This window comes from Acanthisitta chloris, unplaced genomic scaffold, assembly GCF_000695815.1.
Source record: "Acanthisitta chloris isolate BGI_N310 unplaced genomic scaffold, ASM69581v1 scaffold8565, whole genome shotgun sequence".
Lineage (NCBI taxonomy): Eukaryota > Metazoa > Chordata > Aves > Passeriformes > Acanthisittidae > Acanthisitta > Acanthisitta chloris.
In genome coordinates, this window is record NW_008672035.1 from 1,460 (window position 1) to 19,525 (window position 18,066).

General features: G+C 50.8%; 2 protein-coding genes across 2 annotated transcripts in view; one reads left to right on the top strand and one right to left on the bottom strand.

Annotated features, from left to right (window-relative positions):
- Positions 1 to 1,988, top strand: part of LOC103801912 (galanin receptor type 2-like) — a 2,547-nt gene extending 559 nt beyond the window's left edge. Inside the window, exon 2 of the mRNA XM_009074351.1 lies at positions 1,201 to 1,988. Coding sequence (XP_009072599.1) covers positions 1,201 to 1,981 — 781 coding nt within the window. The 3' untranslated portion in view covers positions 1,982 to 1,988. The remainder of the gene's footprint in view (positions 1 to 1,200) is intronic.
- Positions 1,989 to 8,144: 6,156 nt separating this feature from the next.
- The window catches only part of EXOC7 (exocyst complex component 7), a gene marked incomplete at its 5' end in the record, with an annotated part of 20,723 nt that continues 10,801 nt past the window's right edge, over positions 8,145 to 18,066 (bottom strand). Inside the window, 14 exons of the mRNA XM_009074352.1 lie at positions 8,145 to 8,381; positions 8,773 to 8,906; positions 9,055 to 9,096; positions 9,629 to 9,692; positions 9,974 to 10,069; positions 10,493 to 10,613; positions 11,263 to 11,318; positions 12,326 to 12,356; positions 12,572 to 12,610; positions 13,979 to 14,045; positions 14,364 to 14,426; positions 15,017 to 15,115; positions 15,816 to 15,968; positions 16,461 to 16,606. Of these exons, the coding sequence (XP_009072600.1) occupies positions 8,279 to 8,381; positions 8,773 to 8,906; positions 9,055 to 9,096; positions 9,629 to 9,692; positions 9,974 to 10,069; positions 10,493 to 10,613; positions 11,263 to 11,318; positions 12,326 to 12,356; positions 12,572 to 12,610; positions 13,979 to 14,045; positions 14,364 to 14,426; positions 15,017 to 15,115; positions 15,816 to 15,968; positions 16,461 to 16,606 (1,214 nt within the window). The remainder of the gene's footprint in view (positions 8,382 to 8,772; positions 8,907 to 9,054; positions 9,097 to 9,628; positions 9,693 to 9,973; positions 10,070 to 10,492; positions 10,614 to 11,262; positions 11,319 to 12,325; positions 12,357 to 12,571; positions 12,611 to 13,978; positions 14,046 to 14,363; positions 14,427 to 15,016; positions 15,116 to 15,815; positions 15,969 to 16,460; positions 16,607 to 18,066) is intronic.

The following is an 18,066-nucleotide window of genomic DNA, read 5'->3' on the forward strand; positions in this document are numbered from 1 at the left end:
CAGTGCACAGCTCGAGGAAACTTTCAGACCCCAAAGCTGTAGGTCTGGGGTTTGTCAGCAGGCTCTGGCAGTTGAAGGAGGGGTGGAAAACCAGAGAGAAGCAAAGCTCAGTCCCTTTGCAGCCCTGTCTTTTCCTGGGATGCATAAAAAGGCTCATACCCTCCCAACAGACCTTGGCAAAGCTGGCAAACCTCCAAGAGGGTAAGACACTGGGAGGTTTGAACTGGGACATGTCATGGTCTAGTAACGATGGTAGGGTTGGACTCAATGATCTTTGAGGTCTCTTCCAGCCTTGTTGATTCTATGATTCTATGATTTTCCCAACCTCCCCCTTTATTAGCAAAAAGCCCCTTTCTGTCCCAGTGCTGTCCCTTGTCCCAGTGACTGTCCCAGCCTAGCCTAGGGTGGGTTTTAGCCAGGAAACCTGTTGCTTCTGCCTGCACTTCACCCCCTGCTAGCGCAGCCCCTGCCTCTACAAGGGTGGGTTATGAACCTGCAGCAAGCAAGAGGCAGAGAGCTCTTGGAGCTGCTCTGCTCACTGCCAAAATCCTGCACGATGGGATGTGGAAATTCTGCATACAAGTCCCCTGGGAAGAAGCACAGTGGCCCCAGAGCTGGGCTGGATGTGTCCTGCCATCCCATCCCAGCACGTTGCTGGCTGCCAGGACAGCACCCCCAGGAGCTAAAACACAGCCAGGGGCTGCCTTTGCCCCTGTCCCACTGAGCTGAGGGGACAGAGGGGGATTGCACAAACCCCCAGATCTGGGCATAATTAAGGAACCAGCTAATTGCAGAACTGAAAAGGGGTGATGAGCTTTCAGGTGTCACTGTGTCTGGGGATCCTGAGGACTTGCTCCTGCCTTTGTATCCTCACTGCTGCTATCATTTGTGCCAAACAGAGTGATGATCAAGTGAGGACTTGCTGGATGAGGGAGAGGGACAGAAGGGGACCATCCCCATCATCCCCACAAGCTCTGCTGGGAGCAGAGAGGGTGATGGGCCAGGGTCAGGGAGAGGACCTCCTTCACTGTACTATGCTGCATGGGTACCCTGAGAAGCATCAGGGAATCAGTTGTGTGACTAAATACCCTAGAAAGCTCAAATCCAGCACTTCTGCCCTTTCTCCAATCTACTCCTGGAGATGTTCTCTCTGTGCCCTCTCCAGGACTGCAGCTGTATCCCTCTCCCTTTCCTGTGCAGGTATTTGGCCATACGATACCCTCTGCACTCCAGGGAGCTGAGGACACCCCGGAATGCCCTCATGGCCATCTGCCTCATCTGGGGGCTCTCCTTCATCTTCTCGGGCCCTTACCTCAGCTACTACCAGCAGTTCCAGTTGGCCAACCTGACTGTCTGCCACCCCATCTGGGAGATCTCCCAGCGCAAGATCATGGACATCTGCACCTTCATCTTCAGCTACATCATCCCAGTGCTGATCCTCAGCCTCACTTACATGCGGACTATTCGCTACCTGTGGAGGTCTGTGGATCCTCTCCAAGACATGTCTGAGTCCAAGAAGGCCAAGAGGAAGGTCACCAGGATGATCATCATTGTAGCTGTCCTCTTCTGCCTCTGTTGGCTGCCACATCACCTGGTCATCCTCTGTGTCTGGTTCGGGTACTTTCCCCTCAACCATGCTACGTACGTGCTCCGCATCCTCTCGCACGTCATCTCCTACGCCAACTCCTGCGTCAACCCCATCGTCTACGCCCTGGTCTCCAAACACTTCCGCAAGGGCTTCAAGAAGATCTTCATCTGCCTCTTGCAGAAGAAGGCAGTCCACAAGGTGCACGTGACCCACGTGACAAACACCGTCAGCACACTGGAGGCAGAGCTCAGCGAGGTGACCCACCTCAGCGAAGCCCTGCCCGGCCGCTCCGCCGTGCACTGCAGGGTCCCAGCCCAGCCCTGGGGGGAGGCAGAGCTGGTGGGATACCAGCAGAAAGCAGATGACTCCTTCATCTCCTTCAACGTCAGCTAGCAAAGCTTCTTCCCACCTCGTGGCTTTGCAGTCTCCTGCAGCATCACAGGCCTGGGGATAGGCTATGTTTTGGGTTGAAATGCTTCGAATCGTACTCTTTTCATTCAATTGCACCCAGATATCACAACTGTGATGCTGCTGATGCAGACTCAGCCAAGAAACCAACTGAGGATCCAAGGGCAGGATTTGCTTCCACCCAGCACTTGCTGAGAGCAGAGAGATCAAATCCCCAAATCCACTCTCCTGTGTAATCACCTGTTCCTCTGTCACGGATGGACTTACTCCCCGTTGCATCTGGAGCCTGTTGAAAGCTCTGGTCCCTCCAACCAGCACAGCATCTGGCTGGAGTTAGGGTGTGCGCTCTTAGGAACATCTGGGAAGTCTTTGTTTGTGTCCTGATTCAGGAGCTGCATCCTATGGCACTGATGGGCACAGCCACATGGGCACAAACCTGACTCAGCTAGGAAATTCCAGTAGAGAAACAGATACCAGGAGACAAACCTTCCTGGTACAGCTGGTGCTGGCTGGGCTTTCATGTCTCCTGGAGGCAGTTTCCTACAGATGGAGCATGGCTGGAAGCAGTATCCATAGCTGAGTTCCACAGCCCAAGGATGGGACTGCTGAGCACACTGCCCTGCACTCTGACCATGGCTCATCTCTGCCATTTTGGTTCATGAAAGGCTCTGCAGAGCAGCTGGTCAGCCAGGACCAGGAGGGAGGGAGGGAGGCTGTTTGCTGGGGGAGCACAGCCCCACAGGAGGGGAAGCAGAATGGGACTTCAGCAGGTCAGTGCTGGGGGAGAATTTTAATGCCTTTGCACAGCTCAGGCACAGCTCAGCATCTCAGCCAGGTGAGATGCTTGTGGAGATGAGCAGAGCAGAGTACTGGCACTGTTTCCCTGTGCTGTGGTGTGGGGCTGGTCAGCTGGGGCTGTGTGAGAACTGGGGGTTCCCAGCCAACCAGGAAAGCCTCAATAAAGCACCTCCATCCCACCTCCTGTGTCCAGGTCCCTTGAGACACCCACAGCTGCAGTGGAGGAGAGGTGGGTGCTGGAGGGGTGGTGGGACCTGCTGGACAGAGGGAAGCTGAGCAGGGTGGGGTGGAGGATGTGGTTTATGTCCATGCAGGGGGGGCCACTGTGGCACAAGGAATGTCACTGCACCCCTTGAATGCAGCCACACCTGTGCACAAGAGGCTGTGTGACTCACACACACACTCTTAATGCTGCAAAGGCTCCATGAGAGCTGAACCCTGCAACTGCTTTAAAGAGAGACCCTCATTTCTGTACAAGAGTATCACTGAAATAGGATCAATTAACTCTTTTGAAAACCCTGTGGCAGAGCACAGCCAGAGGTGGTGGTGAAAGCACACGAGAGCTGGAACGAGCTGTGCTGAGCATCCCTGCGATTCCCATGTCTGTACTCTGGCAGCACCAAGTCCCTGTGAAGATCACTCTCTATAAACTGCCATTACAGAGGGTGTAAGTCTGTCTGCACAGATTTCCCTCTTGTGAATTCCCACAGCAGAGCTCCCCAAGACTGGAGTGCATCGTAGGAGGCTATTTCTATCTACCTGAGGGTCTGGTCCCAACACAGCCCTCCTCCACCCATCCCCAATACTTTGCCTTTCTTCCTGAGCAGTTTTTGGTTGTAAAACATTTATTTTCCCCTGCTGAGTGTTATTATAACCAGATCTTCCTGTCCCCACACAGAGGGCCATAAATCAGCCACTGCCTCATATCAATAACACTGATATTTAGTCTAGGGTTGCTCACAGCATAAGTCACAGAGAGCAGCATATAAACAGCTCCATTAATTACATCTGCATTTATCTCTCTGCTCAACCCTTCACAGCCAGGGAGAACATTCAATCAGCTGCACAAACACAGCTAAAAGCCTTATCTTCCTCCTGCCCTTATCCACCTCTGTGCAGAGGGGCACAGGATCTGGCCCCAGTGGATCCTTACACACCAAGGGGTTCAACCCCCTCTCCTGGAGAGGGATGGAGGTCCTTAGGGATGAAGATGTTGCCCCATCACCTCTGCACTGCCCAAGGACATGGGCCCCTGTGCTGGCATGGCTGGGGGTGCAATGACCTCTGTCCTTTCATGCCATCACAGAAGAGACACTGACCCTGCTCCCCTCCTTCCCACCCCAGCCTTTCCAACATCTTCCCAAGTCCATGACTGAGCCCTGCCCTGCCAACTGCTCTAGAGCTGCCCAGCCACCTCATGGCCACTTTGAAGACACATGCCAGGACACCCTTAACTCAGCTCCCAGCACAAAGCATCACTGCAGCCTCTCTCCTGGGCCATGGAACCCCAGTCTCCAGCTTGTTTCTGCTCACTGCTCAGCAGTGAGACCCCAGAGTGTGGCAGCAGGCTGGAGGCAAGCTCTGCACAGCATCTAGCCTGGGGGACTGCACCTCACTGCTGCCTCCAGCACCCCTGAATCCCTCTGACACACACACCATGGCTCACACAGCTGCTCTCACCCTCAGCAGGAGCAGCAGGTGCTTTGTGGTGATCAGACAGCAAGGTCAGGACTTCCACGAGCCTCTGCAGTGTGACACATCCAACCCACCCTCCTTGTTTTATGGATCCTCACCCATTGATCGGTACTGACTCGTCTGCAGGCAGTGAGAGTGAAGCCTGGGCCAGCTGCTGGATCATTGCACCACTTATAGGATACTACAAAAATAGGGAAAAGTGCTCCTCCCAGCTTATCTGCCACTGTCCCTGCTTGTCTGAGGAGGAAACCAACACCGTCCCACCCAGCCCATGCCTTGCTGAGCCCTCCAGAGGTAAGCACCAGGTTTTGCTGCCAGCATAAAACCATTTTGGGAACTGACTTTCCTCCCCAAATCACAGAGCATATCAGGCCCGGATGGAAAAGACAAGAGCATCATGACCTGCTGCCATTTAGCATCCTCCTAGCTGAGAGAAACTGGCTCCAGGTCCATTCCCTTGGGAGGTTTTATCTTAAGACCACTGCAAGTCCCCATGTTCCAGTTAGAGTTTAACAAAAGGAGATTCAACTGGAAAATAAATGGGCTAAACAGAGCTCCCATCAAGCCCAAGAGTGGACAGGGAGGTGAGGAACACTTGGCTGAAACCTCAGTTAATGTGGGCTCTCCAGCATGTGGATTTATCCCTGGTGTTGAAGTTGTTTTGGATTCTGCTTTCGTTTTGTTTACAAACACTCTGCCAAATTTGCTCCCCAGTATGAGGAGGCAAGCAGGTAGCACACACAGACCTTGGCACATCCCCCAGCCTGGCCCCTGGAGCTAAAAAAAACAGTGGAGAAATGGGGCTCTGGCAATCAGAGAGTCTGTCAGGGCAGAACGGGAGGTGAAGGGGGGGGTGTTAAACCCCATAGGAGCCTTGGAGGAAGCAGAGGGGGAGGCAGAGGGGGCTCAGCCCCATTCCTGGCCCCTTCCCACGGTCTCAGCATCGCTCACGGCTCAGCTCTTCAGGGGGTGTGAAGGGCTCAGCTGTGAGAGGGTCAGACCGTGCTGCCTGCCATGATCGCTCTTAATTAACTTGTTGCAAACATTCCTTACCATAAAAAGCCAAGGAGCCCGCGGAGCCTTTCCCCGGTGCTGCGAAGTGTTGGAGGAGAACGGCACGAGGTCAGCCCGGAGCGGGTGAGCAGCTCCCCCCGCTCCCACCCCGAGGAAGAGCCGCAGATAACTGCTGCTCCCAAAGCAGGTCCCGATGCCCGAGCAGCAGCTCAGCAAGGCTGAGAGCCCATCCAGCTCCCCACATTCATTCCCTGCAGGCAGTGAGGGAATGATTAAAGCCAGCATGAGCAGGAGGCTGGATTTAGGAAACAGGGATTAGGTGGTTCAGCTTTCCTGTTAGCTCAGGGAAAATGAGGGTCTTGGATACCCACCTGGGAGCCATACACCCGAGAGCAGCAGAAGCTACCTCTTCCCCCAGGGAATCACTGCCTCCAGCTCCTCCTCGCTGTGTGGCTGCCACCAAGCTCAGCTGTCAGCCCCCAGCAGCCTCTTACCCCCATTCCTTTCCTCCAGATGCAGCCAGGGCATCCCTGAGGTAGAAGCAACCCAGTCAGCTGGTAATGGAGAGACTGGGACATTTTGCATCCTATCTCTGGCCACATCTCCCCAGTTCTGAGCCAGGCTGGACCAGCAATTCACCAGCCCTCTGGTACAGCCTTCCTGGGGGAATGGGCTGACAGTAAAGCCCAGCAATGCCTCTTCAGTGTGGGCCATGCAGAGGCATTCCCAGAGCCTCTGGAGAGCAGGATATGGCTTTCAGGCCCTAAAGGATTTCACACATTTTCCATGGACTGTGCTTGGCGCAAGAGCATCAGCACAGGGAGGATTCCAGCTCCTGCACACTAAAGCTCAGGTGCTCCAGAAATGCTGCAGTTAAAGCTCCCTCTCCCTCCCCTGGCTCTGCCTGTGACTGTTCCAGGTGAATTGCCTCGCCCTGGGATCAGCCACAATAAAAAATGTTTTACAGGTTAACCTGAAATCCACCCACTTTCTTGGAAAAAGAAATTCAGATCGGGCTGTTGCAGCAGCAGAAACGGATCCAGGAGGATGGAACGCAGCTCCTTCTGGTGAATGTCTGGCTGTGTATCCAGCAGGCTCAACACTGCACACAATGTAAGCCAGCAGTGCTTTGCTTATGCTTTACAACGCTGTCCGGCGCCTGCCAGTCTTTGGGAGGCTCTCGGAGCTGGCAGAGGTAAAAACAACAAGAACTAAGGTCTCAGGTTTCCTTAGACATTTGAGACCTGAAAGCAGGAGGGAAGGTCCCTGCAGGGAGGCTCTCAGGTCAGCACTGTGAGCCTGCATGGCCAGACACAAAAATAGCCAGATAGGGTGAACAAGACTTGAACCCACAGAGTGTTCCAGCTCTGGGCTGGACAAGCCTGTCAAAGCTGCTGTTTTTCAGGCATTTGTTACATCAGGTAGTGGTTCAGACCAAGCTGAGGAGGAAGAGGAGGTCAGGGGTCGAGAAAGGCCAAGAGCTACCTGAAAAACAGATGTCTGAAGAGGTAGCAGCCCAGGCAAGGAGCTGGGTCTGTCACAGCAGGACCTGTACTCTCATCCAGGTTCCAATACCCAACAGCTCTTCCACTGCTGGGCTAATTAGACACCAGCAAACACTCACTCCTGCAAACACGGCTCAGGTGAATAATGGATTTGTTCCAAACTGCAAAACAGCAGCTATTGTGAGCCTCCTTGCTCTATGGAAACTCTCTGTTTCAAGTGTTACAGGCAAATAATGGAGCAAGCAGCAGAAGCAAGGCAGGAAAGAGCAGGAGGTGCTTGGCCAGAGATTACAGAAACAACACAGGTGTTCCAAAGCTCAGAAAGGCCTTGCTGCAAAGCTGTCAGAGTCCAGCTCCTGTATCAAAGCTTGCCAGAATTGCTCCAAGGCATGTGGGAGAGCAGCACTTGCTCCTCATGCAATGCTCGTGGGCTAAATGAAGGGAACAGACTTGGGTGCTTGCAGGAAAGAGATGTGTCAGATTTAACAAGCCAGGAGATGAAGGAAAACAGGGATGGGAGGAAGGTGCTGAGCAGAAATCAGTAGGGGAACACTTCTACATGTGCTCTGCCTCAGATCAATGAGGAGCAGCACCCAGTCAGGCTGCCATGGAGCTCCCACTGCTCTGTCATGACTCCAGCCTGGCATCCCCCCATCTGACACTGCCTCACACAGAGCAGAGTGACATTACTGGGACAGCTCACCAAATTTTGAGGTATAACACCCCTGTATGTGACTAGACTGCAGCCCTGCCAGGCACCACCATGGCCAGGCACCACCACTCCCCAGAATCAGCATCATGCCTCACCCACTGAACTAAACAGCAGCCAAGAGTAACCATGTGAGAATCCTTTGGGATTCTGCAGAACTGAGATTCCAAAAACCCATGAGGGAAGCAGGGAGTTCCATTTGGAGCTCACAGCCTCCTCCCCCTAGCAGAAGGGCTGTGCCCATAAAGCTTTGGGGTTCTTTTCGTGAGGTTTTTGTTTCTCTTTTTTAAACACACTCCCCATGTCTGCTGTACATCAAGGCATTAACATACCCAGGCTTGAGGATATGCAAACATAAGAACCCAGAGAGCCCCACATAGGAGCCTTTGCCTTATCCCGTGGATCTGGTGAAAGGACAGCCAGGAGGTAGTGTTTCCACAGGTTTATAAATCTGATAAATACAAGTATAACACCCTGCCCACCACAATGGGGCAGGGGAGAAGGGAAGGGAGTCCCAAGGGTTGCTGAAAGAGTGCTGACTTGTACTTGGCAGCTGGAGATTTATGCTGATGTGTCAAACAGCTTCTCGATCATCTCCCCCACCTGGTCCACCTGGTATTTGATGTACTTCTCAGGGTTCTTGGTGAAGGGCACGTTGCCATATCTGCAAAGGAAGGCAATCCCCAGGTGATGAATGACTGGACACAGCAAAGAGACCTACTGGTCCCTCCTCTGTCACAAATCAGCTACACTCCAGCACATCCCACTTGAATCTGACAGAGTATGTTGTAGGGGGCAAGTGACCTGGTTACAACTGCTCTCCTGGGTTTTACCTGAACAGCCCAGGGTGGCTGAGAGCTTTGTGCTCACTAGAACATCTGTGCTCACCCTGACCAAGGAATTGGGGTGACAGCAGATGTTTGCAACTATAACAGGGTCCATCCTGGGGATGTTTGAGTGTGAAAAGTAGAAAGGTGCCTCATCTCAGGCTACTCTAGGCCCCAAAGACCTCAGTAAATCCAAAGAAGAGAGGACAATGTTGCACGATGTCTCACCTGTTCAGGAAGGCACCATAGGTCTCTTTCACAATGGTCTTCTGTGCCCGGCGGATTTTGTCCCGTTGCTCCATGTCTGGGATTGCCCAGGCCTTCTGGATCTTACACAGCTCCTCCAGCCCATCATTAAAACCCTGTCCAAAGTAAAACTCAGTGAGCATCCCATCTGCAATCACATCTCCACACTGAGTCTGATGATCTTTCCCTCTAAGATCTCCTCAGGCAGATCTGTCTGTCCCAATCAACCAGGGAATGTTCTTCTCCCATCCAACACCTCCTTACCTTAAAACGCTCCTTTATCATCTGCCTCTCCTTATCCTTCAGCTGCAACAAGGAGGGAAAGGATTTTATCTCATCTCCGGAAATAAATATCCAACATCAGTTTTCCCATATCTCCCCAATCCAACCTAAGCAATATCCAACCTACTTGGCTTGGAATCCCTCTCCCAAAGCAGCGAGGAGAGCTGCAGTGAGCAGCGTGCCCTACATTCAGCAAGTGGCTTTCAGCTGAAGTAGGTTTAATGAGGGTAATTTTCAGCCAGAACAGACACAAAAATAGACCTCTTTATGCTTCCAGCCCTTTCTATGGGAAGGTCTTGGGGTTTTGCAAATCCAAAATAGAAATATCTGCTCAAGTGAAGATAGAAGAGTGGAGGCAGAGATTAAAAGACTTGGATGAATCTGGAGCAGGGGAGATGAGAAGGCACTGCTGCTCCCCATCTTGTCCCAGCCACAGAAATCACTCTGCAGAGTGTGAGATTTAAAGAAGGTTTCTGGGAATTTTTTGATGTAACAAAGAAGATGATGTTTCTGGCAATTTCTGTCATCTCAAACCCATCCTTGCCTATCCTCTCACCTTCACTCCTGGTTGAAAGACAGGCAGGTTTCTCTCCAAGATGTAATCTGTCACCTTCAACCAGCTGCATGTGAAATGAGATGGGGAAGAGGCAAAGAGGAGTTACTCATCCCTCACCAGAGCATCTGTGTCTTTACCCATGACCCAAACACCATCCCAGATAATACACACCCCAAAACTTTCCACAGTGACCCCTTACCCAAGTTAGTTTAATCCCTTGGAAACCAGAATACTTGGCTCTGGTTTTAGACAGGTTTCTGAGTTAGGCCAGTGTCTCCCACTGCTTCAGCAGCATTGGCTCCCAAACTGCCCAAACCAAGGGAAAAGCGGAGGATGTCACCTCACCTGCGCTGGTAGGTCTGGATCTGCTGCTCAATGAGCTCCCGGTAAGATCTCTCTGCTGTCTTCTGTGTCACAGCTACCAACTGGATCAGCTCAGACCTGGAACAGCAGAAAACCGAAGGAAGAACCTGAGCCAGGTGCTCTCTGGGCTGCTAACAGGATGGTGACATTTCAACCCCCCATCAATAAGCTCTTTTCTGCTCTTTACAATACATGGATCGTTAAAATGCACAAACTGAGAGACAGAAGCAACTCCAAGTTACTTTCCAAAGCCACATCCTCAGTCCTCCCAAGATCAAAGGATTCTCTACAACCTAAGGCATTTCTAATGCTTTTATCTTCCACTCTTGTGTAATGTCATGTTTATAATAGTGTAAAACTTTCCAAAGGGCAGTTTCAAGAATGGAGGACAAAGCAGATATGGGACAGGCTGACAAGTAAATGCTCTCAGTGCAGAGCTCTGCTCCAAACCCATCAAATCAGCCTTAGACTGGAGGGAGATTTACTCAGACACACACTTACTTTTCCAGAGATTTCAGAATGTAGTTGTAGTTATTGTGCAGAAAAATGGCACTCAGAGCTGGGTCTTCATAAACCTTGGATTTACTCAGAAGGTTTAGCTGCAAGTTGCCCAGCACCTTGCCTTAAAGAGAGAAAATCAGAGACCAAGATGTTTTGCACTGAAACTTGTCATTACTGACAAAGCAGACTGAGCTGTGGGCACACAGCAAAGTGAACAGCACAGCCCTAACTGCCTGTACAAAGGGTACAATCATGTGTACTTAACAATCATACACAGATCTTTCCTCAGCAAGTCACCAAAACCTCTCTGCAAACTACTGCCTTCACTGCACCTGGCAAGACAAGTGGTCAGAGGAAGTCTCAGGACCTGCCATGATGCAGGCTCAGGTCTCACAGAAGCTGAAAGACCTGATCCCCTTTCTAACAGATCATCACAAGCCAGAACCACGATTTGATCTCACTATCTTTCTGTTATGCACAGGACAGAGCTTTTACAGAGGCCCTCAGGCAGCTGGGAGCCTTCGTGGGGTTGAGTATGAGAATGGTTCGAGGCCACTGATGACAACAGCTCTGCAGCACAGTGAGCTGCTGCACTGTACTTTGTCCTGTCCAACTGTAACAGCTGGAAACTCCCTTTTTGATCCTTCCATCAGACTCCAGCTCAAACATGGAAACACCACATGGAGAAGAGACACAGCCTGTGCTCTTCACCCAGGAACAAGCCAAGTGAAGGAGAGTCCACGGGGCAGTAAGGTGTGCAGAGTACTCACAGATGTAGGTGCTCAGCAGTCGCCTGCAAAAAAAAATAGCTACTGGGAGCTGGTCTCTGAAAAGAAAAGTCTTAGGCCAGTTAACATGCCCTGGGAAGGGAGAGTGTATGTGTGGTCAGTTTGCCTCTATTCAAATAAGCCTCATCCCTGTTGCTATGGAATTAGTGCAGAGCTCCCACCAACAGTGCAATTAGCTCCTGCTTCAGTGCTGACTGTCAGCAACTCATCCAGGGTGAGGGTGGAAGAGCGCTGGTCTCTGAAAAGAAAAGTCTTAGGCCAGTTAACATGCCCTGGGAAGGGAGAGTGTATGTGTGGTCAGTTTGCCTCTATTCAAATAAGCCTCATCCCTGTTGCTATGGAATTAGTGCAGAGCTCCCACCAACAGTGCAATTAGCTCCTGCTTCAGTGCTGACTGTCAGCAACTCATCCAGGGTGAGGGTGGAAGAGCTCTGCACCCCTCAGACTTTGTATCTGCATGAAGTGCAGAGCACCCCAGCAGAAATCTCTCCCTTTCTTCCCGGTGCTTAGGGGACAGACATCCTCTTGATTAGAGATAGAGTCATTAAACACATCCTCCCCAACCTTCCCCCACCACCTGCAAAGGGTTTGTAAGCACTAGAAACTGGCAACAGAGAACAAATGAGCTGGAGCTGTTAACTGCAAGCACACAACAGTAATTGAAACAAGCAGAAGGGCTCTGGAAAGCTTCAGCCATCCCCATGGTTGCTGACAGGGCCTGCCTGGCTCAGTACGAGAGACTGTGCCAGCATGGGAGTCTGCCCTTACAAGCAGTGACTCCAGGCTGGCACATGTTCCTCTATCTGTGCCTAAGAAATGGCTTTCTGCCCTCAAGGGCTCGTGGGCATGGAGCCCACAGGACACGTGGGGTAGGCATCTCCTCCTGCCCCCACCAGCCAGTTTGGCAGCTGGGCCTAGCTGGGGTGGTCCGAGCTCACAAGCACCCCATGGGAAAGGCCTCGAGGCTCCTGTTGCTGGGAGCTGGACAATAAGGAGCTGAGCACACATGGGTTAAAGCATGATACCAGCTGGGCCAATTTGCTACCTGTGCCAAGGAGATTCAGTGCTATGAGAGTCTTGAACCTGTTTCAACTCATGTGGCATCCCTCATTGTCTGCTGGTGACAAGCCCTCTCTACTCTCTCCGTCCCACTGGCAAGAATTATTTACCCTCCCCTTTACCCCTTTTCAATTGTGTTAATTTATTTACCACTCCTGGAGGATAAAGAATTAACATACATCACCAGAGTCCGAGGTCATATGAACAGGTACTTGTGGGTAAATCTGCTTACCTCTGGGATCTAAAGGAATATTGTATGTGTCCCCAAGAACTACAAAGATTAGGCAGAGCAGAGAGAAAAGGGGAGGGAGGAAAGAGAAAAAGAAATGCAAAGTGCAAAAAGACAGGTTAGAGACCACTATCCCTTTGAGAACAAAGCAGATATTAACATAGAGCAGCCACAGACAGGTATGCAGGAGAGCAGGTAGGAGTCCCTCCAAGGCCACAAACGGAGAGGAGTTCACAGAGGAAAGGCAGAGTCCAACCTCCTTCCCCTGCTAGAGACATTGTTTGCATTATCACTGTTGTATTTATCAGCACACCTCATCTCAAACCAGTTCAAACCCACTTTCAAGGCAAAGCTACCCCAAGCCTATGCTGCCTTTTCAGTCAGCTCCAAAGACAGATCCCCACTGCATGACAACATGTCAAGACTTCCAAACAACAGTGCTGACATTCAGGGAAAGGCATGGGAAACAATTGATTTTTTCAAGTAAAAGCTCAGACCACTTCTTTGGCCAAGGAGAGAGAGCCAAGGCCCAGGAGCACACTGAGCTTGCAAGTGGAGAGAGCACAAGGCAATGGCTAGAGGAGATGTGGCAGGGAGCAAAGACATCAGAGCTTGAGTTAACTTAGAACTGACAGAAATTTCCTAGCAGGAATTTGCAGATAACAGTCCGGAGGCAGCTGGAAGCTTCCCCCTTCCTCTGCTCCTAATGGGCTCCCTAACCCTCTCCAAACACCAGCTACCGGCCTGTGCCTCCTCAGAGCCCTGTGCCCCCCCAGCTCTTCACCTCTCCAGCTTGCTCTGTTCCAAACTACTTGAATCCACAAGCACTGCCGAGGTCAAGGGCTCACTGGAGCTGCTCTGCACAGAACCATCCTGGAGAGCAGAGCTAAAACTTGTCCCTCTGACAGGGCACATGGCCCAGGAGTAGCTCAGGAATCCCAGCTTGCCCATGACTGGATGCTGAGGAGATTCTTGCTACTGCTGTTGTACTCTGGGCAGGGGATGTGGCAGAGGAAGGTCACACACAGCCCAGCAACAGCTAACTCAGCTGGACCAGCCACCCTCAGTCCTGCCCAGTCCCACAGCACCAGCCCAGTGTCATATTTGAGGTTAAATGACCTCTCTTGATATCACAGAGCACACTGCAATAAACACCATCCCCAGAATACCTGACAGGAGTTAAGTGTGGAAGGCCAGCAGGGAACTCTGCATCCCTTGGAGCTCTCCAGATAACCAACTATGTGGTCAGGGCAGATTGGAAGACAAGACAAACCACAGGGTGAAGGACAAGAGGAGAACAAGCTCACAGTGCATGTTAAGGTTTGATCATTTCAAGGAAGATGTCCAGACAATTTGAGGAAGGAACCACATGCCCAAACAAACCCCATGCAACAAGTATGTATGTTGTACCTTGTGATGCCAGCATGGCACCTGCTGTCTCCTGGAAATCCAGCAATTGCTGTAGGAAAAGGATGGCCTGAAAGCAAGGGAGGGAAGTTACAAGCAACCCACACTGCATCTCCTATGCTCTGCTAAGAAGGATCATGGAAGACCCATTGCCCCACATACACTTAAAAGCCTTCAAGAAACAAATCACTACACTCTTTGAGCTGCTGTGTTTTCCCCACACAGTCATACTGTCTGAGCAAGGAGCACCAGCTAATCTGTCATGGAAGCCAGGTGATCAATTGTTTACACCAAGACAGCTTAACTTGAGAAGTTTTCCTACTGCTCTTTTTAAATCCCCTTCAGAAGCTGTTTTCCACAAAAGATGGATGAAATCATCCTCACGTACGTTGCTGGTGAGTTCATGAACTGTCCCATCTTTTGGCATGTTATACTCCTTGTCTGGATCATTCTAAGAAGGAAAGAGAGAGACATAAGGTAAACATGTAAGGAAACTGAAGGCATCTACAACTGCTGCTACAAGTGAGCTGTAGGCCTGTTTATTCAGTCTCTCTCAACAGCCTCAGACCTGGCTCTTGTAGTGCCATCTCCTGGTGCTCAGAAACCACAGCTCCTGTGCACCAGCAGCTCAGAACCACAGGGGCCTGTTCAGCATGTGACCATCACACCTTCAGCTCACCTACCAGGCAGTGCATTCACCAAGCCCACTTTACAGAGGGTCAGGTTAACATGTGTCCTCCAAAAGTTTTCAAGTCAGCAATTTTCCTTTCATTTTGAACAGGATTAAATTCCAAGATGGACTTGCTATCTGCAGAGGCCTGGAAGCTTGTGTCAAATGATTTTAAGGGTCTGAGGTAGAGGCTTCCTGTATGTGAAATCAGCACCAACCACTTGGTATTTGACTGTACAAAGCAATTCAGCAGGCTCCTGTTTTAGTCAGGAACTACATGGCCTCTCGGAAAGCTGAAAGCTAAACTACAGGTTCTGTTCAGAAAACCCCTTTTCCAAGCCTGCTGGTTAGAGAACAGAGGAGAATCCTACCTTAATGTTGTCTGCAAACTCTTCCAGTGCCTTCGCACCAGTGGTCTCCATGGAAGTGATCAGCCCTGGTAGTTTGTTCTTAGTGCCTGCTGCAGTTCCCTGGAATAGTTCCATAACAGATCAGTGAAGGAAATGAATGAACAGTGTATGAATTTCCATCCAGCATCTACCCTCCCTGATCCTCCAGCCCAACATCTCAACCTCAATTCCCCATGTGCCAGGAGAATATTTACAGCACATAAACCACACATGAGATCCTCTAATCTCCTGCCGGGCAGAAAGGGAAGATGTTATGACTTTAATGGTGACCAGGACCTGCTGCCTCTCACATTTCCTCTTACACAGTACCCTACACAGGAGGCTGATGCATCACAGCTGGAAGCAGATGAAAAGGAGCCTTGCTAAACCTGGATGCCATACTTGATACCTGGAGAACCTTGTGACATGGTCCTAGCAGGCTCTCCTCAGAGCAGCCTATATTCCAGATATCAGCAAGCACAGTCTTAACTAAGCTCAGCTGGACCAGAAATGAAACACCTCAGAGGCCATGAAAACAGAAGAATGATGTAGATGGTGCAACATGGGGTCAGGACATGAACTGAAAAGAACTCCTGCTGAGAGATGCTGAGCTGCTGGTTCACCCTCACAGAGAGGAGCAAGGTGCATTTGTGCCACTTCCAGTCCATGCTGCAGGACAGAAGCAGCACAGTTTTGCTCAAAGCCACTGTGAAAAATCCCTTTCAAGAAGTTCTCCAGACAACCTAAGCCACAGAACCATCTCCAATCCCATCATGCTTACCTGCAAGACCTGGTCAAATTCTGGCTTCATCTGCTTAAGATGCTTAAGGATGGGGAAGATGGTGAGCACGGCCGAATAGTCGTGTCGGATGATGGCTTTCCGGGCAGCTGAGACAATGTTATCCCCTTCCATGATCAAGTTATCTAATGACTCCTGCAACAGAGCCAGAGAGTCAGAAGGAAGCAGCATGACTTTTGCCCAGGTGGCATAAGGGGCTTGATGTAGGACACTTGTTACAGATAGCCATTTAGCTAATGGGTCATAGTATCTTAAGAGGTTGGAATGGAACTAGAGATCACCTAGTCCCACCCTTCCCTACTGGGGGCAGGGAAACCTCCCACTAGGGTTGCTCAAGGCTTCATCCAACCTGGCTTTGAACACTGCCAAGGTTGGGGCATCCACAACCTCCCTGAGCAACCTGTGCCAGTGTCATTTGTGGTACCAGTGTCATTTGTGGTACCAGTGAGGGACTCTGAGCACATGTTCTCCAGAGCCTGTGCAGATCCTGCAGGACAACCCCAGCAGTGGTAGTGCTCTTGGGCCCCCACAGGAGTGGCGGAATCCATATCCTCAGAGTAACAGGAAGTGAAAAAGGTTTTGTGTGTATCCTTTACAAGAGAAGCCAAGCAGAGAGGCTCAACTGACCTGGATGAGAGAATCAAAGGTCTTCTTCTGGTGGTGCTCTGGGACGATCTCTGTCAGGAGCTGGTACTCGCTCTGGGCCAGTTTGACAAAGGCACTGACGCAGTGGACGTACGCGTCGATCTCGATGTCAAACACGTCGTCCCTCCCTGCAAGGGCAAGATGGCTTTAAAAGAGAACAAAATCCACACTGAGCTTCCAGCAGCTCTGCTCGCTCCAAGATTTTGGTTTACACAAGGAAAACAAGATTCTTCTGGAAAAGTTGGTTCTGGCTTTGCACCCATCCTTGTATGAGACAAAAGTCATCTTCTCACCACACCTGCCCTGGGTTTTTGCATGGGAAGCTCTGCATACCCTGCAGGAGGCAGGCAAAGCCATCTGCAGTCCAGAAAACAGGCACATCAGGGCACCAGCTCTTTCCAGCCTCATGACAGAAGGAAAGTTTGGAGCTCTTCTGGGATACAGACTAAAATTAATCAAGGGCTTGAACACAAAGTACTAAACTCAGGAAGGTCTGAGGTGAATTATTCAACATCTCTGCTTGTATTTTTAGAATTCCTTATCTCCATCCATCATGCAGATGAAGAACTGCCATTTAGCATCAACATTTCTGGGAAATAAAAGCTGTCCTGGAAGGCAGCCTCTTCCCACTTGCAGAACCAAGACAAATTCCAGGCATATGAACATTTACATCCTAGGGAGCAGGAATATCAGCACGGCTAGGTGAGTTATCTGCCACACAATGCTGCATACAAATGCTAATGTTTGAGTCCTTGAATACAAATGTCTTGGACAAAGATCCATCAAAGATCCTACATGGCAGGCACAAGAAGTGCCAGTGTGATATAAGGGCTGGCACCAACTCATGCCAGTCACTGCTGGATGTGTCTGCAGGACAGACAGACAGGCACCATCCTGCAAGACAGTAAGATGGCACACAGAGGTCTTCTCTAAGCTATGGGCTGCTGCTGCTTCTCTCTTCCCAGCACCTTTTGATGGAGAAAGAACCAATACTTCTCTATGCTGACAGGTCCCTCAGGCTGATCTTCTAGAAGTTCTGGTCAGCAGAGGACACACAAATGTGGTGTGGTTTTACAGACTGGCTTTGGTGCAGTGGCCCTCCACTGCTTTGCTTCCCCACCAAACAAGCCAGCAGCCATCTACAGCAAAGTGCTCCTCAGCATGGTGGCCACCAGGCTTTGGTTGGACAAAGTTGGGGTTCCCTGTTTGAGGGCTTGGGGTGTGTATGATTAGTAGGAGTGATTTTCTACTGAGAAGAGCCAGAGCTTCTTAGCCAGAGGAGGCTCATGCTTCAGGGCTGCCCACGGAGGTGAACAGGCCCTGGCTACAAACCCACGGTGCAGCATGCTGAAAGGAAGGGACGTTAACCAGCTGGTTACAAGTGAGGTGACAGTACTTACCGGCCGCTGGCCCATGCTTGTCGCTCAGGGTATCGCAAAGGTGTTTAACTCGTAAGTCATGCTCATGACCTAGTGAGATGGCAGCCGGCACAAACAGAAGGCGCAATTTATCCAGGGTGGTTACAGCATGGATCAGCTCACGCTGGCTGGAAGCAGCTTCAAGCCTGGCTTATTTGATCTAATGGACA